The sequence below is a fragment of the Vipera berus genome (genome assembly GCF_964194415.1).
Source record: "Vipera berus genome assembly, chromosome: W".
Taxonomy (NCBI): domain Eukaryota; kingdom Metazoa; phylum Chordata; class Lepidosauria; order Squamata; family Viperidae; genus Vipera; species Vipera berus.
In genome coordinates this window covers 67,941,140-67,967,796 of record NC_138210.1, presented here as the reverse complement: position 1 = coordinate 67,967,796, position 26,657 = coordinate 67,941,140, and the positions used below count along the sequence as shown (strand labels likewise).

The window sequence follows — 26,657 nt, the reverse complement described above, 5'->3', positions numbered from 1 at the left end:
CAAAGACCCTGAGATTATCCTGCATGGGCTCCATGCTTTTAAAGGGGGGTGGGGTGGGGGTTGGGCAGCTGTCATGCTATGTTTTTCACCTGGTCCAGAAAGACAACAAGAAGGTTTTTATTGGTAGAAAAAAAAAGAATCTCTGTTCATATTTTCTATTCCTTTGGGGGCGGAGGGGCGGGTTTGTCCCCTCTGCCCTGCACTTTTTATCTTTCACCAAATCTTTTTGTTACAACTGCACTGGAAAAAAGTAACTTATGACCATTTCTCACACTTATGAACCGTTGCAGTATCCTCGTGGTCACATGAACAAAATTCAGGCACCTGGCAACTGATTCATACTTATGATAATTGCAGTATCTCGGAGTCAGGCGATCGCCGTTTGTGACCTTCCCAGTTGTCTTTTGGCAAGCAAAAAAAAAAAAATCAATGGGAGAAATCAGAATTCCTTAATCACCCCATGTCTATGGAGATACCCAGTCATCCAGACCGTGGTTCTCCCAAAGATATTTTTTTTTCCAAAGGCAGCGGGACTTTCTTTTTCCTAACAAAGGAAAAAAAAACGTTGCCTTTTGAGAAAAGCATCTTAACAACTGCATGATTCACTTAGCAACTACGGCGTTTTGCTTAACGACCCCGTGGCAAGAAAGGTCGTACAATAGGGCGCAACGCAACAGCTGCCTTGCTTAGCAGTGGGAAGGTTGGGCTTAGCTGGGGACATAACTCAAGGACTACCTGTATAGGCAGAAATTCAGTGGGCCACATTTTAGCACAGCTTGGGTCTCTCGCCGGGAAGGCCTGTCCAGTTGAACCCGCTGTTCAAAAGAGAATCCTTTGTTCTGAGTTGTCCCAAACATGCTTTTTTTAGGAGCCAACTGGACTTTCTTTTTTTAATTTTTTATTTATTTATTTACTAAATTATTATTATTTATTAAATTATTAAATTATTATTATTTATTAAATTATTATTTAAAACATTGGACACGGTACAAACGGACTGACATACCTTCTTGTCTACAATATTCATATATGTATATGTACACATAAAATACACTTAAGATACAAATCAATTATATATAATACAGTACTTAGAACAATCAGCCAATCTATAAATTCTAATAGAGACCTTCCTTTTGTTCCCGCCAAAGATAAAATTTATTCCAAATTTTGTAGTAACCTGATTGGTCTTTATTTTTGATTTCCAAAGTTAATTTATCCATTTCTGAGCATTCCCAAATTTCCCTTATTACCTCGTTTTCTACTGGGATTTCACTCCTTTTCCAATTCTGGGCAAATGACATTCTTGCTGCTGTAATAATGTGAATCATCAGATACAACTCGTCTTTAGGGTATTTCTCTTTTGTTATGCCCAATAAGAAAAATTCTGGACTGAACTCAACTTCTTGTCTTAATATTTCTTTTAGCCATGCCCAAATCATTTGCCAAAATCTTTGTGACTTGCTACAGGACCACCACATATGAAAATATGTACCTAATTCTTCGGAGCATTTCCAACATTTGGGAGATACTGCAACTGGACTTTCTTGTTTTTCTTTGAAGACGTTTCGCTTCTCATCCAAGAAGTTTTTTCAGCACTGACTAGATCAGTGATGGCGAACCTTTGAGAGACTGTGCGCCCAAACTGCATCCCAAAACCCACTTATGTATCATCGGGTGCCGGGTGGGCGTGGCCCATTGGGTGGGCGTGGCTGCGGTGGTAATGGCAGAGTGGGTGGGACTAAAAAGTTCAATCAATCAATCCCAACTTTGCGAGATCTTTTTTTTTTTACCACAAGAAGTTGAAATTGATTGATTGGACCTTTTTTTTTCCTTGCACACGGCGGCGGAGGCCTAAAGCGAAAAGGTTTTATAAAACCCAGCTGAAGGCCTAGGACTGGGGCGACGGCGTGCGTGCCCACAGAAAGGGCTCTGCGTGCCGCCTGTGGCACGCGTGCCATAGGTTTGCCACATGGGACTAGATGGTGGGGAGTGGAAGGGTTTGGAAGGATTTAGCACCACTCAGTCAGCTTCTGCCAACCTAGCAGTTCGAAAGCACATAAAAATGCAAGTAGAAAAATAGGGACCACTACGGTGGGAAGGTAACAGCGTTCCGTGCACCTTTGGCGTCTAGTCATGCCGGCCACATGACCACGGAGACATCCTCGGACAAGCGCTGGCTCTTCGGCTTTGAAACGGAGATGAGCACCGGCCCCTGGAGTCGGAAACGACTAACATGCATGTGCGGGGGAACCTTTACCTTTACCTTACCACCACTCAGTCAGAGCTGTAAAAACTACTTAGATGAGAAGCGAAACTGTAAAAACTACTTGGATGAGAAGCAAAACGTCTTCAAAGGAAAATCAAAGAAGTCCAGTTGCCTCCTGAAAAAGCACCTTTGGGACAACGAGGACCTGGATGGCTGAGAATCTCCATAGAGTTGTTCTGAGTGGAGAACCCCACATTGTAAACATACAATAGTGCCAGCTGGCATATCTTGGGGAAACTTGCCGTTGGATGACAGTGCCAAAGAATTTATCTCTGTTCATCTTGCTTGATCTTCATGATAAACGAGGATTAATGCAGGCAGTCTTCACCTTCACCAACAGTTCATTTAGTGAAATGTTTTAAGCTGCAACGGCACTGAAAAAAAACAACTTATGCCTATTTGTCACACTTACGATTGTTTTCAGCATCCCCACGGTCACATGGTTTACCTTCGGACGCTTGACAACCTGACTCACATTTATGACGGTTGAGGTGTCCCGTGGGTCGTGTGATCCCGTTTTGCGACCTTCTGACAAGCAAAGTCAGCCAGATTCACTTCACAACCGTGTTACTAATTTCAGAACTGCAGTCATTCACTTAACAGATGGGGCAAGAAAAGTCGTAAGATGGGGCAAAACTCACTTAACAAATTTCTCACTTAGCAACATAAATTCTGGGCTCAATTGTGGTCGTAGGTTGAGGATTATCTGTGTCTAGGGATGAGTGACGGGCTAGCAGACATTCTTGCAAACGCCATAGTTTACATGAGAAGCGATGCTATCCCCCCAAAATAAGATTTGCTGTACCAGATAGTCCTCGACTTACGATCACAATTGAGCCAAAAACTTCTGTTGCTGAATGAGACATTTGTTAAGTGAGTTTCGCCCCGTTTCACGATCTTGCCTGCCACAGTTGTTAAGTGAATCACTGGAGCTAGTCACACGGTTGTTAAGTGAAGCTGGCTTCCCCATTGACTTTGCTGGTCAGGAGGCCACAAAATGTGATCACGTGACCCTGGAACACTGCAGCCGTCATAAATAGGAGTCACTTAGCAAGGGTCTGAATTTTGATCATGTGACCATGTGGGGATCCTGCAACTGTCTTGTGAGAAGCAGTCATAAATCACTTTTGTCATTCCCGTTGCAGCTTTAAATTGGTCACTAGACCAGGGCTTTTCAACTAGTGGTACGGGTACCACCTGTGGTACATTGGCACCTGGCAGGTGGTATGCAACCAGCCTAGAAAAGTGGTAGCGGGGGAGGGGAATGAGCTGAACCGGTGGCAGCACCGCGCAAGCCTGAGCGAGAGACGGCTGGAGCTGCAGGGCTGTCAGGGCTCAGCGGAAGTGCCAGGATCAGCGCCAGGCTCCAGCTGGAGCTTGGTGCTAATCCTGCCGCTTCTGAGCCCAGGAGAAGCGCCGATCAGCTGGAATGTTGCAGCATCTCCAGGGTCTTGTGATTTACATTCAGATGCTTGGCAACTGATTCCTATTTATGACGGTCACAGTGTCCCAGGGTCATGTGAAGTGACCAAAACCTGCTGCAACCACCCAGCAGATGGGGAGGGTGAATAAAAACCAAACACCCCCCACCCCACCCCACCCCTACTGCCAATCCTCAACAGAAATGCTCAGAACAATGAAAACCTCGGACAGGAGGAAGAGCACCGCCGGGCAGGGCAGGCAGGTGTCTTGCTCGGCTGTAGCTTGGGGGGCACTTTTTTAGTGCCATTGTAACTTCGAACAGTCACTAAGTGAACTGTTGTAAGTGGAGGACTACCTGTACTTCATCACTTTTTTCCTTTGGGGTGGGGTCATCAAGTTTTTGACACCTTGCTAGGCAACTGGTGTTACTCGGATGTGGCCATATCCCAAAAGTGGTACAATAGGTGAAAAAGGTCGAAAAGCCCTGCACTAGATGAATGCTTGTAAATTGAGCCTTACCTCTATACCAGGGGTAGGCAACCTTGGCTCTTTTATGACTCACGGACTTCAATTCCCAGAATTCCTCAGCCAGCATAGCATAGCTGGCTCAGGAATTCTGGGAGTTGAAGCCCATGAGTCATAAAAGAGCCAAGGTTGCCTTCCCCTGCTCTATACCATAGATAAAATAAGACTGATTTTTTTTTCCCCAGTTCGTTTATCACCCACCCTTTTGGTAAATGATTTAATTCTCACCCAGCTGGAAAACGCAAATTAAACAGAGATTAATTGCTAGTCTTATTTCTAGTAGTACAGCCTTTCCTAGCATGGTAGTTTCTTTTGGGCTGGCCAACACTGAAGATTTATTTATTTTTTATTTTATTTTAATTCCATTTATATCCCGCCCTTCTCCGAAGACTCAGGGCGGCTTACAAGCTTAGCAGTAGCCTTCATTCTATGTATATGCCTGCTTATTAGGGCTTTCACACACACCCCAAGCGGCATTATTACAAAGTCAGCTTAATTGCCCCCAACAATCTGGGTCCTCATTTTACCTACCTCGGAAGGATGGAAGGCTGAGTCAACCTTGAGCCTGGTGGGATGCGAACCTGCACTAATTGCAGGCAGCTGGTGTTACTTAAGGAGGCATTAGCCCACTGCTCCACCAAGGCTGATGGGTTCACTTAGCAAGTCACAGCTCGAAGGGATCGTGGTGCAGAAGGCGCTCGTTCAAGGCAAGGAGAGAGATCTTGCTAGAAACTCGCTGTAATGAGGACAGTAGACCAATTGTATAAAGAATGTAAGGAAACCTACGTGTGTGTGTGTGTGTGTGTGTGTGTGTAATAGATGATTTGGGGGGCAACGATGGGCACTGGCAATTGGGAGTTTTGAGGGTGGGCTTCCTTGCCACCCGTCCATCTAGCCTTTCTCTTTTCTGTTCTCCAGAGATTCGAGAAGAAGTTCAATTCTGAGCAAAGCGCAGGCAGCATCTCCAAAGGAACACAGTTCGAGTATGCTTGGTGCCTGGTCCGCAGCAAATACAATGAGGACATCAAAAAGGGCATTGTACTTTTGGAAGGTAAGCCTTAGGCCAGCTGCAACGTGGCACCCTTGATCTCCCGTACGGAACCCTTTTCTTAAGCATAAATCCCCGTATTTCCTTTCATAATGTGAATGTTGTCTTTCACCTGTTAGGCCTTAGAGACACGGCAGAGGATTGAAAGGGAATAGGGCAATTATGGGGGAAAAATGTACAGTACAGACATTCTATAGGGACGCGGTGGCTCAGTGGGTTAGGACGCTGAGCTTGTCGATCAGAAGGTTGGCAGTTTGGCGGGTCGAATCCCGAGTGCCGCGTAACAGAGTGAGCGCCTGTTACTCGTCCCAGCTTCTGCCAACCTAGCAGTTCGAAAGCACCTAAAAATGCAAGTAGAAAAATAGGGACCACTCCGGTGGGAAGGTAACAGCGTTCCGTGCGCCTTTGGCGTATAGTCATGCCGGCCACATGACCACGGAGACGTCCTCGGACAAGCGCTGGCTCTTTGGCTTTGAAACGGAGATGAGCACCGGCCCCTAGAGTCGGAAACGACTAGCACGCATGTGCGAGGGAACCTTTACCTTTACCTTTACAGACATTCTTACTAATCTTTCAAACATGACACACTACATTGCAGTGGTAGGAAGCTTTAAGAGCTTTTTCCACTCTCCAGCCGAACTGACCATGTTAATTTGGGGAGTTATACAAGTGGTCCTTGACTTACAGCAGTTCCTTTAAGCCTTGGCATGTTCCTAGTCCTCAATGATCTCCTCTCTGTCTGGTGGGACTGGCCTCTGAACCTATTTGCTGTATGTATAGTGATTATCCTTATACAAGTAGTCCTTGGCCTACGACAGTTCATTTAGAGACCGTTTGAAGTTACAACGGCACTGGAAAAAGTGACTTATGACCATTTTGCACACTTATGACCACTTATGCAGCATCCCCCTGATCACGTGATTTACATCCGGATGCTTGACAAACCGACTCACATTTATGACAGTTGCCGTGTCCCAGAATCTTGTGATCCTTTTTTGCGAACTTCTGACAAGCAAACTCAGTGGGGAATCCAGATTCACTCAACAACCATGATTTAAGAAGTGCAGTGATTCACTTAGCAAATGGGGTGAAAAAAGTCGTTAAATGGGGCAAAACTCACTTAACCACTGCAGTGATTCATTTAACAACTTGGGCAAGAAGGGTCACAAAAGTGGGGCAAAATTCACTTAAACGCCTCACTTAGCAACATAAATTTTGGGCTCAGTTGTGGTCGTAAGTTGAGGACTACTTGTACACTCCTCCACCAAACTGCCTCTTGCCTCTTTTAGAAACCGGGGCCAAAAATTATTGTAGAAAAAGATTCTACTCTGGTAGAAACATCCAATTTGTGAAGAATATATTCGAAAAATAATAATAATAAAAAATTCGGGGGGAAAAAAGAAACATCCAATTTGTGAAGAATATAGTTTCTTAACCTGATACGTTTCAAGCAAGGTCCTATTTCAGAAGAAATATCAATGTTTGGCTCGGCAGGGGGCATTTTTTTCCCTTTTTCGAGGATGACTGACATTTGGCTTTTAATTTTATGAGCCTTGCCGTAGTTACTTTTGAACAGTGTGGACTTTAAAATAAGTGGTTGACCTTAAAAAGTCTCTACTTGGATATATAGGAAACACAAATAAGACTCGTAAGAGTCAGCGTTCTCTGTTGCTATTAAACCAACCTTTTTTATTTTTGCTAGGGTTTTTTTGGAATTTGGGGAAAGGCATTTTAAAAAGTGAGTTGTGCTTCTTTAAATGTATTCTTCCGCATTTTGAAGGAAAACACCCTTTTTCATTTGTTTTGCCAAAGGATTGTCCTAACTAACCTCAGTAGCTAGAGTCAGGTGGACTAAAGCAGCGGTTCTCCAATCTTTCCGGCTTTGCGGACCGGCGGAGGGGGGGGAGAGAAAGAGGGGATGGATCCGCACGAGCAGCGGACCCGGGCACCCGCCGCTTGCAGAAATGGAGCTTCGCGCACGTGCTTGTTCTGTACCAGCCTGCTACCGGCCCTGCAGAAAAGGCAACCCATTTACAAACGGCAAGAGGCTGGAATTACGTCTGCCAAATTTATTACTACAAAAACAAACAAGACACGAACCAAGATACAGGAGCTTTGAAACACTATCCGAGTGGTTGCTTTCAGCAAACCAGCCCTCCCCACACATTCCCCTTATAAAGAGTTCAGGGCGTGGCTTCTCTCTGCCTCCTTCCGAGAAGCCCCATTGCCTTCCTCTGTTTACTCCTACTTGACTGCCTCCTGCGTCGGGCGTCCTTGAACAGGGCCAGCTGTGGGTCATCTTCATCCACACTGTCAGGCTCACACAGCTGGGTCTCCATGGTGACCAAGTGGGAGGGGCCTGGCTGAGGGCTCTCATCAGCAAGATCTTCAACCCCCTCAGCAAGGTCTTCAACACCCCCCTCCTCCTCTGAGTCGTCCGACCCAACTGCCGAACCCACAGGCTGACCCTGAATCACAACAGTGCTCGCCTGCTGCTCGGTCAAGTGGAACTGCATGTGTGCGTACTTGCCCACCGATTCCGTGGCCCAAATGCGCCACAGCACTTTGTAACTCAGCAAGCCATCCAAGGCTGAAAATCCAAATGCCTAAAAATACAATAGCTCCCTTTAAAAATACCCTTGAACCTGGAGGCTCAATTTGTGGGCCAGTGTGTATATCTCAATTCCTCAAGGATTCAGCTGTGCTGTTGGAAAAACAGGGGAGGCAAACATTCCTCTTTCTTCATATTATGTTTGAATTTCATCGCATACAGATAATTCTTGACTTGCAACGTTTAGTGACCGTTCAAAGTTGCAATAGCACTGAAGAAAAGTCACTTACGAACCTTTTTTTTTTTTAACACGACCTTTGCAGCCTTCCCTTGGTTACATGATCAAAATGTGGATCCTTGGCAATTTGCTGCCACTGCCAAGGTCGTAAGTGTGAAAATTGGTTGTAAGTCACTTTTTTCCCCAGTGACCTTGTAACTTCGGACGGTCACTAAGTGAAGTGTTGTAAGTCGAAAACTACCTGTATTAGAAACCCATGTACGTCCATTTTCTTCCCTTTTATTTATTTATTTTTCCAGAACTGGTGCTGAAGGGAAACAAAGAAGAACAACGGGATTACGTATTCTACCTTGCGGTAGCCAATTACCGGCTTAAGGTAAGCTTGTAGGTAGCCCCTCCTTTTCACTTTTTTTGGATTTGCCAGAGGTCCACTTCCAGATATGGCTGTGCTGAATTTCGAACAGCTGACCATATACTGAAATCACAGCAGTTTGGGATTGGAAGCCAAAAGAAGTTACACTCTGTTAAAAAAGAGGGGATCCAAATGTTGAGCTCTTCAAGGGGACATGAGAAAGATGGAAATGACGGAAGAAATGACGGAAGAAGCTTCTTGGATGAGAAGCGAAACATGTTTAAAGAAAAAAAAAACACCCCTAGTTGCCTTTTTGGGGGAAAAAAAAGCTTTGGGATCGCAATAGCATTTGGACTTATATACCGCTTCATAGTAAGGGACGCGGTGGCTCAGGGGGTTAGGACGCTGAGCTTGTTGATCAGAAGGTCGGCAGTTTGGCGGGTCGAATCCCGAGAGACACGTAACAGAGTGAGCGCCTGTTACTCATCCCAGCTTCTGCCAACCTAGCAGTTCGAAAGCAGGTAAAAATGCAAGTAGAAAAATAGGGACCACTCCGGTGGGAAGGTAACAGCGTTCTGTGCGCCTTTGGCGTCTAGTCATGCCAGCCACATGACCACGGAGACATCCTCAGACAAGCGCTGGCTCTTCGGGTTTGAAACGGAGATGAGTCGGAAACGACTAGCACGCATGTGCGGGGGAACCTTTACCTTTACCTAGTGCAGTCAAAGTTATTGATAAGAGAAGTATAGATCAATTGGTTTGGTTTGGGTTTTTTTGCCACTTTATTCTTTAACTGAATAGAAAGAAATTGAACACTGATTAAAGGCTAAACTGGGAGTTTCATTTGCTTAGCTAACGTTCTTCAACTGCTTAGTTTTTCAGAGCCTAGTTTTAAATTACTCTATTCATCCATGTTTATAGTCTAATATTAGCTTTATACTTGCTCATATCTGCTGCTACAGAGGTCGTCAATAGTGCATAGTGGAAAAAGCTTTACCTGCTGAATTTGATCAGAATGACAGTGAGAATTTGGATTTTTTAAAAAAAGAATTTTAATTTTTTTTAAGCAGAACAGCAAGATACTGACACTCCAAAAGAATCCTGAATGCTAAATGTTAAAAGCCTGAATGTTACAATTTGTTAAAAAAAAAAAAAGTGGGAGGCGAGACAGATCCATTAGGGGGCACCCAATTATTTGGATGACCTCTACTGCAGTGTTTTTCAACCTTTTTTGGGCAAAGGCACACTTGTTTCATGAAAAAAATCACGAGGCACTCCACCGTTTTCCACACCGTTGGACCTCCCCACGGTCGCTACACGAATGGTCGTAAGTCGAGGATGGCCTGTGTTCTCAAGGGGTTGGACTAGATGACCTCCAAGGTCCCTTCCAACTACTTCTTCTTCTTCTTCTTCTTCTTCTTCTTATTCTTATTCTTATTATTATTATTATTATTATTATTATTATTATTATTAGCCTCTTTATTTTATTTTATTTTATTTTGGGGCTTTTGTTTGTTTGTTTTTGCTGTGAAGGAAAAGGAAAGCTTGCATTTCTTTTTAATTTTTCTTTCTGTATTTTCTTTTTTCCCTTCTTTTCTTTCTTCCTTCCTTCCCTCTCTTCCCTCCCTCTCTTTTCTTTCTTTATCTTCCTTCCTTCCTTTCTCTCTCCCACTTTCTTTCCCTCCCTCTCTCAATTTCTTGCTTTCTACTTGTTGTGGAAATTGGAAGCTACTTGCATTTCTTTTTAATTTTTCTTTCTGCATTTTTCTCCTTCATTTATTTTTCTTTCTTTCTTTCTTTCTTTCTTTCTTTCTTTCTTTCTTTCTTTCTTTCTTTCTTTCTTTCTTTCTTTCTTTCTTTCTTTCTTTCTTTCTCTTTCTTTCTTTCTTTCTTTCTTTCTTTTCTCTTTCTTTCTTTTTCTCTCTTTCTTTTCTCTTTCTTTCTTTCTATCTTCCTTCCTTTCTTTCCTGCCTTTCTCTCTCCCACTTTCTTTCCCTCCCTCTCTCAATTTCTTGCTTTCTACTTGTTGTGGAAACTGGAAGCTACTTGCATTTCTTTTTAATTTTTCTTCCTGCTTTTTTTCCTTCCTTCCTTCCTCCCTTCCTCTCTCTCTCTCTTTCTTTTCTATTCTCCTTTTTTTTCTTTCTCCCTCCCTTTTCCCCTTTCCCCTTCCCCCTTTCTCCTTTTTTCCCTTCCTTTTTTCTTTCTTTCTCACCTTTACCATCAAAAGCACTTCACTCCAGAGGGGGGGGGAAACCCCAAAGGTTTTTAATTGCTTTGGTCCAAAGGACATTTTATTATGCAACGTATCAAAAGGACAGGTTAAAAAAAAATCAGCCATGTAATTTTTCAGACGCAAGCGAAGCCTCCAAGAGCGAAGCGGTCAGATCCCTCTATTTCGGGCTGGGGCGAGGGGTCGCGGCGAGCAAAGAAAGCGGAGCCAGGCAGCCGACCAGGCGGGAGTCTCGCATCCTCAGCCGCGCGGGGAGTAAGGAGTAAGCGGTGCGTGCTGGGGAAGAAGAGTTTTTTTGAACGTTGCAGGCAACCAACCACGCGACAGCTCAGGCGAGCCGGGCTGGCCGCCCGTCCGTCCTCTTCCGATAAGCGAGCCGGTCGCCTCTCCCCAGCTTCTCTCTCTTCAGGAAGAGACCCTCCGAAGCCAGAGAAGGGGGCGGAGCTACGCTGCCGTGGAGCCCTGGTGCCTAGAGAGGTCGAGCCCACTTCTTTTCCCGGGTTTTTGCTTCCAGCGAAGTAGGGCTGTCAGCTTAGCCAAGGCTCCCCGCCAGAGAGTCTTGCAGCGCCACTCCGCCCGTGGCTGTTCCTCCTCCTCCTCCTCCTCCTCCTCCTCTCACCGCTGTCTCCTAGGTCAGTGTTTTTTCAATTCTTCCCACGGCACACCAGGCAACATCTCGCGGCACACTAGTGTGCCGCGGAACAGTGGTTGAAAAACACTGCTCTACTGTATTTACAATATAAGCATAACTGTAGCTCAGTGTATACAGCAGACAAATGTTCAGCTTTAGCTTATTTTTCAGGAGAGTTTCTTCCGGTTAATTACCTCACTACAGTCTAAGAAATGGGACAGATGTTTGCAGTCATTGCATCTGTGAACTCAGGTGTATACGTCTTGGTGCCTTCCAAGTGTTTTGTATTTTATTTACTCATGAGATTTACATCCCAGCTTTCCTCCATGATCTCAAGATGGTTTACATAGTCTTTGTTCCTCTAAATTTTCCCAACAACAGCCCTGCGATCTAGGTTGGGCTGGGAGAAAATAACAGACTCAGAGTCACCCACTAAGTTGTCATGACAGAGTTTTCCTGAGTTTGAACCTGAGTCGCGAGTGCCAGTCCAAAATCTTACCTACTGCCTCTATAGTTGAGGTCTTACAGCTCCAGCTATTTGGCAAATTGAGAGCCATTTTTGTCTAGTGATTAAGATACCAGGCTAGAAACCAGGAGACTGTGAGTTCTAGTCCCACCTTTGGCGCGAATGCTGGCTGGGTGATTTGGGGCCAATCACCAGGCGACTGTGAGTTCTAGTCCTGCCTTAAGCATGAAATCCAGCTGGGTGATTTTGGGCCAATCACACTCTCTCAGTCCAAAACACCTCACAGAGTAGTTGCTGTGAGAAAAATAGGAGGAACAAGTAGTATTATATATGTTTGCCACCTTGTGTTAAAAGTAAAATAATAAAGGTTTGAAACGGAGATGAGCACCGGCCCCTAGAGTTGGAAACGACTAGCACGCATGTGCGGGGGAACCTTTACCTTTACCGCTTCATAGCGCTTTACAAGCCCCCTCTAAGCGGTTTATAGAGTCGGTTATTGCCTCCCACAATCTGGGTCCTCATTTTACCGACCTCTGAAGGATGGAAGGCTGAGTCAAACCTTGAACCGGTCAGGATTGAACTCCTGGCAGTGGGCAAAGTTAGCCTGCAGTGCTGCATTCCAACCAATTCAGAGGGAGGGAGGGAAGGAAAGGAAAAAGGAAGGAAGGAAGGGCCGTGGCAACAGCACTTAGACTTATATACCACTTCATAGTGCTTTACAACCATCTCTAAGCAGTTTTCAGAGTCAGCCTGTTGCCCCCAACAATCTGGGTCCTCATTTTACTGACCTTGGAAGCCTACAATGCTGCATTCTAACCATTGTGCCACCATGGCTCAATGATGCTTGGCTGACCACATTGTTACCTCTCTTTTCAAATCATCTTCTATGATTTTTGTCTCCCTCAAACTGTCTATACCAGGGGTCTTCAAACTAGGCCCTTTTATGACTTGTGGACTTCACCTCCCAGAATTCCTCAGCCAGCCTGCCTGGCTGAGGAATTCTGGGAGTTGAAGTCCACAAGTCATAAAAGGGCCAAGTTTGAAGACCCTTGGTCTATACTGACTGAAGGGGTGATTAAATTGGGTGGCTGGCATATTATTTACTCTTCTTCACTTCCCATCTCTTTTATCCCAGTTAGGTAGGATAAAAGGTAATCCAGGCCAGGAAACAGATTCTGTAAAATTTATTTTTTATTGAGATAAGCTCATTGTCTCCAGTCAACAAACGGAGATGGGTACCGTGCCTTAGAGTCGGACATGACTGACAAGGAAAGCCAGATGGCTTTTCCACTTCCCTCTTTCTTATACAGGTAGTCCTCAACGTACGACCACAATTGAGCCCCAAATTTACGTTGCTAAGTGAGAAATTTGGTCGCAAAAGGTGATCGCGTGACCCCAGGACGTTACAACCACCATAAGTGTGAGTCAGTTGTCAAAACATCCGAATATGAATCACGTGACCGTGGCGATGCTGAAGTGGTCATTAGGTGTGAAAAAGGCTCAAAACCTGGATCCTTGGGAAGTGGTTCATATTTATAGCGGTTGCCGTGTCCCACTGCTAAGGTTGTAAGTGTGAAAAATGGCCGTGAGTCGCTTTTTTTCCAGTGCCGTCGTTAACTTTGATCAGTCACTAAATGAACTGTGGAGAACTACCCCGTACCGAAGAGAGTTAAAATGGAGCCAGTTTAAGTGTCTTTTCTAACATTTCACATTCAAAAGATTTTTAAGAGAAAGATAAAGTTTTCTCCGCAATTGTTTTTATTGGGTATTGTGGTAGATTGTGATGTTAAAGAAACTAACTTGATGTTGAACATGATAACAGCAGCACGGTTACTGGTGGGACAATATTGGAAGAAGGATAGTTTGCCCACTATAGAAGAATGGGTGTTTAAAGTTTCGAATCTTGCAGAAATGTCTAAGATTTCTGCTTACTTGAAAGATCATTCACAGGAAAGATATATTTCAGTTTGGAGGAGATGGATAGATTATATTCAGAACAAATATGGGACTAAAAAGTTCCATTTAGCTTATGAGTAGATCTTAGTGGGATATTGTTATTGGTACGTTGTATGTAGTTATGTTAAAGGGGAGTTAAAGCACATTATGAATTTGGTTAATTGTATATTATGCATAATTTTTATTTAGAATATGATTATTGTAACTATAATCCTGTATTTAGCTCTGGGAAGTGGGGGGGGGAAGTGGGTGGGTTTGGGGTGGGGGGGATTTGGGGATATATTGTAAAATTTTGTTTTTGTAAAACTCTTTAATTAAAAAAAAAGTGTCTTTTCTAACATTCTCTTCCTGTCCTAGGATTACATTGTGATTACATTCACATGACGCTGAAAAGCCACCAGGTGCTTTCTCCAAGAGTTATTTCTGTCATTGTGAACAACCCCAAACGGACTGGTTGTTCCAGGCCAGGATTGACTGTCTTTGAGCATTTAGGCAAATGCCTTCAGGGAACAGCCAATATAGATTTTGAGTTAAGTAATTGGCCTGGGAACTGTTTGCCCTTAGAAAGGTTTTGAGGAGGCAGAAAAGAAAACATTGCATTAATCTTTCCTCTACACTGAGTTTTCTTTTGTTTTTGTTTTTTCAACCTTACCTCAAAACAGACCTCTTATTAACTAGGGATGTTTTAAAAACTGTTCCACTACCTGCCAGCACTTTTCTTCCTTCCTTCGTGTTTGAAAATAAATTTCACCATCTCCTGGTCTTGCGGAGCTAAACAGCACCTGTTGTTTTGTCTGATCTTCTCCGAAGGTGGAGGGTGGGATTGTGAAAGAGGAACTCAAGAGAGATGGGACTATCTCCCCAACCTTGGCTGTGTGTGGAGTTGACTCTCCCCGTGGCTCCCGTTAACTTGGCCTTTGCTTTATCTCTGACAACTAATCCCGGCTTCATAAACTTCATGGAAAGCAGGGTGTTGTCCATCCTTATCTGTCTTGGCTGATCCTCTTATCTGGGCTTTTTATGGACTACCACAGTGCCATGATCATAACTCTTCGATCCTTGGGCGTTGTTGTTGGAGGCAACGGTGCAGATAAGAAGCAAGTTGGGTCTGAGGGAGGGATCTGTGCAAAGCACAGCTGGGTGAACAGTGCATTCCTCATGGTGTTTACTCAAGAGGAAATCCCACTTGAGCCAGCTATAGGATATCCAGCCTTAAGAGCAGGAATGGAAGGGGATGGTGGATGGAAGGAAGTCCAGGCCCGTTTTCAAGCTTCTGTGTGGCGCAACAGACAAGCTACTGAGATTGGAGGGTGAGGTGAATTGAACTGAACCCCACTCCAGCTCAAAAACATGGTGGGATGGTCTGGAAGTTGTTGTCTGTGGAGAGTCTCAGTCATCCAGGTCACGGTTGTCCCAAAGGTCCTTTTTCACGAGGCAAATGGACTTTCTTGTTTTTCTTTGAACCTGCCCCACTTTACATCGGGCAGGACTGTGTGGAGAGAGTTTCCTCCTTTAACTTTCTGGGAGTCTACCTCTGCGAAGATCTGACCTGGAAAGTTAACGCAACCCAGGTGGCTAGAAAGGCCCAACAGAGGTTTCACTTTCTCAGGGTCTTGCGAAAGAACAGGGTAGAACAATGGCTAATGACCCTCTTTTATCGGTCTACTATAGAGAGCGTCCTCTCATACGGTATTGTGGTTTGGTATGCTGGTCTGACAGCCGCGGATAGGAAAGTATTACAGAGGGTGGTGAGTACAGCACAAGACATTGTGGGCTGTCCCCTGACACCACTGGATGACATCGCCAGGGCTCGTTGCCTTGGAAGAGTGAGGAAGATTCTCAGGGATGACTCACACCCTGGACGGTATCTCTTTACTCTCCTACCATCGGGTAGGAGACATAGGAGTATAGCCAGCCTCACCAACAGGCTGAAAAACAGCTTTTATCCGTGGGTTGTTAGGCTTTTGAACGGGAAATAATTTTTATAAAGTTTATGCAGAATTGACTTGCGAGGCTGGTGTGTGGTGCGATCAGTTCACATGGTGTAATAAGATGGAGGGTTTGTTGTCACTGTGAGTTTGGGGGGGGGTGCGGGAGCACGAAGGAAGGCTCAGCTAATCTCCATGTATACATGGTTGTACTTTGACAATAAAGGTTCATTCGTTCATTTCGCTTCTCATCCAAGAAGCTTCTTCAGCTCTGACTGGATGGTGGTCCTTCCATTCCCCACCATCCAGTCACAGCTGAAGAAGCTTCCTGGGTGAGAAGTGAAATGTCTTCAAAGAAAAAGCACCTTTGGGACGTCTGAAAGATGTTGTCTCACTGTTGAACCCCCCCCCCCTCCAGTGAGTAAGCGATGGTCCTCTCAAAAACATCTGGAATGCCAGACATCAACATATTCATTGACTACAGCAGAAAGGAAGAATGGAAAAGCATGATCTCTTCCTCATATATTGGGGGTTATTGCTCCCAATGTTCCCCAGCTGCTAACATCTGGAGAACCTCAGGTTCCTTGAGGTCTTTCTAGGCCCAAGTTCTGGATAGTCCTCCGTTTTGTTCTAGAAGTGGCAAATTGGATACTCCTCCATTTTGTTCTGGATAGTCCTCCATTTTGTTCTAGCAGTGGCAAATTGGACCAATGTCGTCTTGTTTGTTTCCACTAGAAGTAGTCCTCTACTTACAACCATTCATTTAGCAATGTTTAAAGTCACAGTGGCACTGAAAACAAGTGACTTACCATCGTTTTTCACACTTAACGACCGTTGCAGCATGCCCCTGGTCATGTAACTAAAATTCAGATGCTTGGCAACTGACTTGTACCTATGACGGATGCAATGTCCCGGCATCCTGCTACCCCCTTTTGGGACCTTCTGGCAAGCAAAGTTGATGGGGGAAGCCAGATTCACTGAACAACCGTGTTACCACTAATTTAAGAACTTCACTTAACAACTGTGGCCAGAAAGGCCGTAAAATGGCCTGTTTTGCATAGCGACGGAACCCCTGGGGTCAGTTGTGCTTGCAAGCTGAGGACTACCTGTATTTGATTTTTAGGTAGCCCGTCCCTGAACGTGGAGAATTATGTTGTGTTTAATAACCGCCTTTGGGTTCTCTGTCTGTAACATTGGACAGCTTCCTTGGAATGGGCCTCTAGCCATTATTTTTATTTTATTTTATTTTAATTCCATTTATATCCCGCCCTTCTCCGAAGACTCAGGGCGGCTTACAAGCTTAGCAGTAGCCTTCATTCTATGTATATGCCTGCTTATTAGGGCTTTCACACACACCCCAAGCGGCATTATTACAAAGTCAGCTTAATTTCCCCCAACAATCTGGGTCCTCATTTTACCTACCTCGGAAGGATGGAAGGCTGAGTCAACCTTGAGCCTGGTGGGACTCGAACCTGCACTAATTGCAGGCAGCTGGTGTTACTTAAGGAGGCATTACATAGGTGAAGTTGATTTTTGTCCTTTTAATCTTCATACCTGTCTGCTTATGGGACCACCTCTGCCCTATTGTCTCTACCTGTAATGGTAGGTGAGAATGGCCTTGAGCGACAGGTAGAGAAAGGCTGCCTAGGAAACAGTCAGATAAGAGAGGGCATTGCCCACAGCCGCATAATGGGTGGAGAAAGGCTCAGAAGGGATCCACCCTGGTTTCCCGGGGCTATTAAGGAAACGGCAGGAGAATTACACTTTCCAGACTTGCAAATTGCTATTAACGTTTAATGGCACAGGTGGCCCTCGGGTTACGGCCACGATTGAGCCCCAAACATCTGCTGCTAAGTGAGACATTTGTTAAAGTGAGTTTTGCCCCATTTTTACACATTTCTCCTTATTTCTAGGGTGGTTCCCTCCATTTTACGACCTTCGTTGCCACAGTTTTTAAGTTGGTTCCAGGGTCGTTAACTGAAATCTGGCTTCCCCCATTGACTCTGCATGTCAGAAGTCACAAAAGGTGATCAAATGATTCCCCCCCTCTGTGAGCCTGCAGACGTCATAAATATGAGTTGGTTGCCAAGCATCTGAATTCTGATCACGTGATCGGGAGGATGCCACAACGGTCATAAGTACGGCCAAATGGTCATAAGTTGCTTTTTTTTCAGTGCCGTTGTAACTTTGAACGGTCATTAAATGAACTGTTGTAAGTCGAGGACAACCAAGTATCTAGAATTTTAAGAGAAGAAGAGAAAAAGCTCCTATAAGACCATGGAGAAATCTGAGCATCTGGGTTTAAAGAGAAAAAAAATACAGTTGTTTCACAAAGAAAAAGATAATGGAGTTTATGATTTTTGATCATGTCCCAAATGCAGATACACATACGTGAATCTTGAGAAAATGTACATCAATCCTAACAAAGTGAAATTATTATTATTATTATTATTATTATTATTATTATTATTATTATTATTATTATTATTATTATTATTATTATTACTATTATTACTATTACTAATCATTATTAATCATCATCATCATCATCATTATTATTATTATTATTAACACCACCCTCAGCCTGTTTGCTAAACCCCAAGGTATGATTAACCCCGGTTATGATTGCTGTGGGACGTGGTGGCTCAGTGGGTTAGGACGCTGAGCTTGTTGATCAGAAGGTTGGCAGTTTGGCGGGTCGAATCCCGAGTGCCGCGTAACAGAGTGAGCGCCTTCTGCCAACCTAGCAGTTCGAAAGCACGTAGAAAAATAGGGACCGCTGCGGTGGGAAGGTAACAGCGTTCCGTGTGCCTTTGGCATGTAGTCATGCCGGCCACATGACCATGGAGACGTCCTCGGACAAGCGCTGGCTCTTCGGCTTTGAAACGGAGATGAGCACCGGCCCCTAGAGTTGGAAACGACTAGCACACATGTGCGGGGGAACCTTTACCTTTTATGATTGCTGCTCTTTTTTTGTCTCCACGACAGGAATATGAAAAGGCTCTGAAGTACATCCGGGGCCTGTTGAAGACTGAGCCGAGCAACACACAAGCCTTGGAGATGGAAAAACTGATCAAGAAAGCCATGCAGAAAGGTTAGGGGGGCAGAGGTGGGGTAGAGGCAGCCAGGCCTTTCTTTTTTTTTTAGCTCGGTTCAATTGCACTGGATCCCAGCCCAAAGGACAACGGCTAATGTAACCCTACCCAACCTGGGCTTATCCTTGTCAACCTCTTGGGTTACCTTGCTTTGTAAAGAATTGAGCAACACACAGTTTCGGAGTTGGGAGACCAAAGCATGGACTAACCTAGCACTAGTCATGAATTGAAACTGTCCAGGCACACGAAACCTTGGCTTTTAACAAGTGCGACAAACCTGGATGATTAAGGAGTGTTATTTCTATCGAGAGAACTATAAAAATGGGAGGTGGTCCTCTCTCAGCAAACTGGTTTTATTTATATAGTATTAGAATGGAATGGAATGGAGTAGAGTAGAGTGTGGAATGGAATAAAATGGAATAGAATAGAATAGAATAGAATAGAATAGAATAGAATAGAATAGAATAGAATAGAATAGAATAGAATAGAATAGAATAGAATAGAATAGAATAGACCTTGGAGGTCATCTAGTCCAACCCCCTGCTCAGGCAGGAAACTCTATGTACCATTTCACACAAATCATTCTCCAGTCTCTTCTTAAAAACCTCCAGTGTTGGAGCATTCACAACTTCTGGAGGCAGATTGTTCCACTGGTTAATTGTTCTCACTGTCAGGAATTTTCACCTTAGTTCTAGGTTGCTTCTCTTCTTGATTAGTTTCCATCCTTTGCTTCTTGTCCTGCCTTCAGGCGCTTTGGAGAATAGCTTGACTCCCTCTTCTTTGTGGCAGCCCCTGAGATAGTGGAACCCTGCTATCATGTTACCCCTCGTCATTATACTAGACGTATCCAATTCCAGCAACTGTTCTTTATATGTTTTAGCTTCCAGTCCCACCGATCATTTTTGTTGCTCATTCATACATAAATACGGGTTGTCCCTGATTTACAACTCTTCGTTTAGTGACCGTTCGAAATTACAGCAGCACTGAAATAAGTAGCACACGACTGTTTTCCACCCTTATGACTGTTGCAGGGTCATGTGATCAGAATTCAGACACTTGGCAACCGGCATGCATTTATGATGGTTGCATTGTTCCAGGGTCATGTGATCATCATCTTTTGCGACCCTCTGATAAGCCGAGTGGGAAAGCCAGATTCACTTACAACAGCGCTACTAAATTAACTGCAGTGATTCACTTAACTCAGGGGTCAGCAACCTGAAACAGTGAAAGAGCCACTCGGAACCGGTTCCCTCACAAAAGGAAAAACTGGGAGCCACAAAAAATGTGTGCGCATGCGCGTACATGCGCACATGTGCAGAACAGGGTTTGACTGAAGAGTGGAGCCAAGGCAAGATATGCACCTACCCTGCATATTTGAATTGATTGGTTGAAATTTTTAGTCTCACTTTTTTGGGGGGGGAGTACACATAGCAGAGGACTGGGGGCCGCAGGAGACGGCTGAAAGAGCCGCATGCGGCTCCAGAGCCGCGGGTTGCAGACCTGTGACTTAACTGAAGCAAGAAAGGTCATAAAATGGGAAGAAGCAGCCTAGAGCTATGGAGAAATTTCCTGAAAATGAGAACCACCTGCCTTCGGAAGTTGTGGATGCTCCAACACTGGAGGTTTTAAAGAAGAGATCGGACAACCATTTGTCTGAAATGGTATGGGGTTTCCTGCCTGAGCAGGGGGTTGGACTAGAAGACCTCCAAGGTCCCTTCCAACTCTGTTATTCTCTTTAACAAATGTCTGACACAGCAACAGGAATTTGGGCTTAGTTATGGTCGTAAGTTGACTAGCTGTACACACATGCATGCGTACATACATTCCACAGCAGTTAATGTTTGAAGATTGTGCAGCGGTTGCTGTGATCCCGGAAGGACCCTGCTAGGGTTGATGACCAAGGGATCTTGGTTGACCCCGGGAAGGCAGCCATTGTAGCTATTACTCCTTTGAAGAGGTGGGGGTGGGTAGGTGGTAGGTGAGTTGGTTGCCATGGCAATGAGTTTGTCCAGCCCTCCCCCCCCCTTTCCTTCTTCGGAAGCAGCAGTCCAAAGTCCCTTCAACGTGTGTCGGTTTTTAACTGACCCTCAAAGGTGATGCCCCGTTGTTCTCTCCACAGATGGCTTGGTTGGCATGGCGATCGTTGGTGGCATGGCGTTGGGAGCAGCCAGTCTGGCGGGCCTGATCGGCTTGGCCATTGCGAAATCCAAATCCTAAGACGGATAGAGTAGGCCTCCCTTCTCTTCCTCTGCTGGAGCAGCCTGACCTGGCAGCTGGAAGACTGACCCTTAAAGAGAAGCAGGAGAGGATGATTCAAAAAACTTTTTTTTCCCCTTCAAATGTCACTAACCTGACTGTAATTCCTGGATTTGGGTCCTTTTTTTTCCCTCCTGCTGACCAGCTGCCATGTTTGTGAGGGCAGAAGGGCGATGTCCATGCAGAATTTGCTCAGAGGACGATATAATCCAATTTTCCTCTTGTGTTAATCCAATTTGAGGTCTTTTCTTCTGTCTCTCTCCTCCGCTGGTACAAGAAGATGTACTAAGTCCTTCACTCTCTGCCTTTCGCTTATCCCCAAAAGTTTGGAAGTCTCTTCCGCTGAAGTACAGGGGCAAAACCCGAACCCACTTGGTGTCCCTTCTGGAGAAACCAGGACGTCGTTCTGCTTTTCAGATGAAGCTTTGGCCAACTGTTGGAAACGAAACAGCCTTCTGAAAATAACAAGAAAAGAAAAGCAAGTTTTCCCAGGCAGAATATTTCCTTCACTTGCAAACTGATTTTTCCCCTCTCTGCTTCTGGACTTGTTCTTTACCTGTATCACAGTGTGTGTAGTCCGGATGAATCCGTTGTCAACACTAGATTTTTTTTTTAATTTCTCTTAATGCTTAGCCGGGTAGGCTCCTGTGTTCTTTCAGTTTCTTAAAAAACGAAAACAAAACATTTTTGTGAAGGTAAAGAGGCTGGGTAGCATCCGCAAGAGGCCCGCCTGTTTTGGCCTCTGATGGTGGCCCTCTAAATGTGTAGATTTCGTAGCGCGTGAGCAGCCCCACTCCAAGCCACTCCATCTCTTGCTGAGCTACAATAGCCAAAATTCTTCACTCATAACCATGTCGTCTAGACCTGCTCAGATCTGGGGCTCACAAGTTAGCTAGTTTGAGTAAGTCATCGGTCTATAGCTGAGATGGGGAAGCATGGCCCTTTCGTGGTTTGTGGACGTCAACTCCCAGAATTCCTGAGCCAGCCATGTTGGCTCAGGAATTCTGAGAGTTGAAGTCCACAAGTCATACAAGGGCCGTGGTCCTCCACCCCTGGTTTATATGATTGGCACAGATATTGTTGCACTATCATGGGTATTGGAACGGTTCACATCATTGGAAAACATTGTTCCATTTTTTTCCCCCTTCTGAATGAGGCATTTGTATTGTTCTCTAGCCTGTGGGTGGCATGAAGGAAGAATAAAATTAATTAGAAGAATGATGTCATTGGTTTCCTTAACTCTTGGTTTCTGCCTTTCAGGAAAAATGAAGGAAGGGCAAGCCACAAATCACGTCATTGTGAGAATACTGCAAGTTGCGTACCGCGCTTGCATCAGATGTCAGGGTGCAAATGCATAAACCGTGTTTGCACAGTGACTTCACCCCGAGCCTGGTATCATATTGGCATCCTTTCAGCTTGCCACACAAGCTACCGATGGACTATGATCGCTTGCCAAACTACCTGGCTTTTCTGTGTGTGTTTTTTTTTGTCAAGTATCCTGAGCTTTCTGGAGCTCACAGATAATATTTCTGTAATCCTGAGCATTTGCCAAGGCCTGCCTGGATAATAACCACCTTTTGGCTCACCTTGTACTCTGATGCACTGGCAGCACAAAATGGCTTAATTGCTTCGAAGGAACCTAATGCCAAGTGCAGCGCACAACCTAAAGCTGATCTTTGAGAAGGTCCAGATGGCCTGTTTCGCAAGCTGTTGGCTGGAGGTGGGGGCGGGGGCCAACTCGCGCCTGTGAAATAGACCTGCTCACCTTCTAGAACATTCCAGAAATTTTCCAAGGTAGCTTTTGGACTAAGCATTGGGCGATTCCTGTTCCTTGACCAGAAGTCTATAGAATGACTCTAGCAAGGAAAAGTCATTTTGGTGCTTTCTGGTAGTTTGATCTATTTGGCACTTACTTTTTTTTCTTCTAGATTTTCAACCTTAGTTCCTAAAGTGCCACAGTTTGGCTCTCTGGTGGCTAGCAGCCAAGGTGGCACACTGGCGGAGGAATTCTGGGAGTTCACGTCCACAAGTCATGAAAAGGCCAAGTTGGAAGACCCCTGTTCTAAATCAAAAGGGTCTGAAATAGCTGTAGCTCACATGAAATTCAACATTCTCCCTTTAAAATGATGACTTCCATATGGAACTCAGTCTGGTACAATGGCTAGCGCAGGGGTAGGCAACCTTGGCTCTTTTACGACTCGTGGACTTCAACTCCCAGAATTCCTGAGCCAGCACGGCTCAGCTTGGAAACCTCTCCCTTTCCCCTCAGCATGGCTGGCTCAGGAATTCTGGGAGTTGAAGTCCACGAGTCATAAAAGAGCCAAGGTTGCCTACCCCTGTTTTAGAGAGTCGTTGAGGCCACTTGGAGGTTTATCTGTGTCCTCAGGGGTCATCTGAGTGGTGCAAATGTTTCTTCAGAAGGCTGAAGACTTGACTCTTCCCCCCAGGCACCAGAGCTAGGATGTTAATGGCGCTCTAGAACGGGTGGATGACAGATCTTGGGAACAAGATTTTTATCCGGGCCTCACCTAGTTTTTTTTTCTTTGAAATGATTGTATTTTTAGCCACCACCCCACTCACTCGTCCATGGGCCAGATACTGTAGGAGGTCATAGGAAAAAAAAAAGAAAGGAAAGAAAGAAAAAGAAAGATGGAAGGAGAGGAAGGAAAGAAGGAAAGGAAAGGAAAAGGAGAAAAAGAGGAAGGAGCAAGTTTTGGGAAAATAACTTAATTCTATATGGCAAAACATGCATTGCGTCTTCACTAAGCCTGCAAAATTTGTACTGTTTGCAGAGGACTGTAATCCTATATATTTATTTACCCAGGATAGTTTACCTAAAAGGAGCTTTCCAGTCTAGATGTCTACTTAGAAATAAGCCCCATTATTTAAAGACAGCTTTTGTTGAGCCCAAATGGGTTGGTTTGCTTTGGGTTTTAATGCCCTGTGTCAATCCAACTGTGGCAGTTTAGAAACATTCTTGGTGTGAAAAGTGGCCTTTGTGACTGACTCAAGAAACCACAACGGAGCGCAGCATTGGAATCTAGTCCATGGCTATGCCCAAGTCAAACAAACAAAAAACAGGGTTTGAGATGTTACATAGTTGCTAAGTTGTGGTTTAAGGTATTTTGAGGACTCAGCCGGTCACGGCGCACAGCTTGGTGAGTGAGTCTAGTCACCATGTTTTACGTGGGTTAGTGCAAGTTAATATAAAAGTGTGGCGCTTAGTTTTGGACATGTCAAGGAAATGTTGGAGCTGGGAAAAATGACTTTTTAGTGCCTCTGGAATCCGGGAAGCTATTCACCTCCGTTTTGTTTCCATTTCATGAGATTTTTAACCCTTTTCAGTGGCTGTGGAGTCCTGTACCTTTCTATAAAGCTTGCTATTTTTCTTGAAGTAGGGACGCGGTGGCTCAGTGGGTTAGGACGCTGAGCTTGTCGATCAGAAGGTCGGCAGTTTGGCGGGTTGAATCCCGAGTGCCGCGTAGCAGAGTGAGCGCCTGTTACTCGTCCCAGCTTCTGCCAACCTAGCAGTTCGAAAGCACGTAAAAAATGCAAGTAGAAAAATAGGGACCACTACAGTGGGAAGGTAACAGCATTCCGTGCGCCTTTGGTGTCCAGTCATGCTGGCCACCTGACCATGGAGATGTCCTCGGACAAGCACTGGCTCTTTGGCTTTGAAACGGAGACGAGCACCGGCCCCTAGAGTCGGAAACGACTAGCACACATGTGCGGGGGGAACCTTTACCTTTTACCTATTTTTCTTGATGCCTTATCCACCTTCCCTTGTTCTTTTTTCTTTCTCCACCCACCTTTTTAAAGTTTTCCTTGAAATGTAGGTGGCAGGGGAGAAATTTCTCAGTTCGCCCAGGTTGACTTTCGTTGTTGGATCATTCACATGTTAGGCATCCAGATGTGAGTCACTTCCTTTCAACTTCCCCCCCCCCCAATGATTTCTTGTTTCATTCAGTCATAGGTTTGGGCCAATTCTGTATTTTATTTTATTTGTGGGGTGGGGGGGCTGGGTCAAAGCACTATTTACTTTCAAAAGGAAACGGCAGTTGAGTAGGTAAAAAATTTATTATTTATTTTATTTATTATTTAAATTTATATACCGCCCTATTCCCGTAGGACTCAGGGCGGTTTACAGGGAAAATTAAAATACATAACGTACAAATTAAAATCAGTTAAAACTATGATTAAATTACAGTCCCTGAAGTTAAACTAAAACCCAATTAAATTAAATTAGTTAAAACCCCTCAGTCTGTGACATCTTTAGAAATGAAAGTGATAATTTGAAGGAAGTAAAAAAAAAAAGGATTTATCTACCCCCACCTCCAGTTTACTGGCATTCTGCTTTCTCAGTTGTGTAAGCTACAGAATTTTGATATTTCACATTCAGCTGAGACAAGACTTGGCTAGGCCTCCGTGAAATTCATGGGAGTTAAATTACTCCTGTTGGTGATGTGAACATTCTTCAGGATGTATCTCTTATTAGCAATATTTTAGAAGGGTAGGTAGCAGGTATGTGGCTATGATATTCAAGTTATGCATGGTATTCATCCCTCAAATTAAAGAAACTCCAAAGAGGCTGTGTGTTGTCACTATATTTGACTGATATATATTCTTTATTTTGACTGCTTGGGGCTCCCAATTTGAGAAGAGTGGTAATTTCCAGAAATAGTTGTTGTATATATTGTTTGATGCACTATGATTCAGACATTAATTCCCCTCCCCTGTAATTGATACTCCTCAACTCATCTCTTTAGGTTTTTTAACTGGTGTTTCTTGCTTATTCTAAAGTTTTTTTTCTTGTTGCATCTGGAATTGTGACTTCTGATCTTCACTTGCTCTTTCCAGCTAGTTATCCTGTTTGACACTAAACACACATTTCTGTTCACTTGGTTTATTTTTATATTCAGACTGACTTGGAGATATTGGAATAAAATAACCTTTGCTCATTAATGGCAACTCTAATATGTAAAGTCTTGTCTTTCCATAAATCTGCCTTTCTTTTGGGGGGGGGGGTCAAAAACCAGCAACTTTTTGGATTCTCCCTTGTTAAAAAAAAAAAAGAATGCTACAAAAAGAAAAAAAATCCATCGAAATAGGAAATATCTGAACCTGCTGTCTAGTCTTTCCTTCTAGAAGTTTTCAAGCTGTACCTTCAGTTTATTATATATATATATATATATATTTAAAATATGTCATATCTTTGATCAAGTTGTTAAACCAAAGAGAATAACTTTATTTGGGTTTATTAAGGGGTCTTCCTTCTGAGGCTCAGAGAGCCAGGAATTGCTATGAAGAATTATACTCAGTAACACCATCCTAATGTTAAATGCATGGACTCAATTTTACATGATGTTGTAACTAACCATGGTTTGTTCAATAAACAGTTGGCATCAACAGTGTTTTAGTTATAGTGGCTGGGATCAGTTCTAAGTGGAGATGGATGAATCCACCTGTTTGTAAACTCGATTTATAAACCATTTATGGCTTGATGTGTTGTCTGAATTGAGCTACAGAAGCTTATCCTACAAACTGGGGTTCAGCAAACAGGCTGAGGGTGGTGCTAATTTAATAATAAGAATTTTTTTTAACTTCGTATGTTAGATTGAGGTGTATTTTCTCAAGATTCACGTGTGTGAATCTGCATTTGGAACATGATCAAAAACCATAAACTCCATTGT

The 26,657-nt window shown here is 44.2% G+C and overlaps 1 protein-coding gene across 1 annotated transcript in view; it reads left to right on the top strand.

Annotated features, from left to right (window-relative positions):
- LOC308676033 (mitochondrial fission 1 protein-like) overlaps nucleotides 1-25,929 on the top strand; it is a 33,892-nt gene extending 7,963 nt beyond the window's left edge. Inside the window, exons 2-5 of the mRNA XM_081341739.1 lie at nucleotides 5,132-5,264; nucleotides 8,350-8,426; nucleotides 18,605-18,710; nucleotides 20,831-25,929. Coding sequence (XP_081197865.1) covers nucleotides 5,132-5,264; nucleotides 8,350-8,426; nucleotides 18,605-18,710; nucleotides 20,831-20,928 — 414 coding nt within the window. The 3' untranslated portion in view covers nucleotides 20,929-25,929. The remainder of the gene's footprint in view (nucleotides 1-5,131; nucleotides 5,265-8,349; nucleotides 8,427-18,604; nucleotides 18,711-20,830) is intronic.
- The last annotated feature ends 728 nt before the right edge of the window (nucleotides 25,930-26,657 follow it).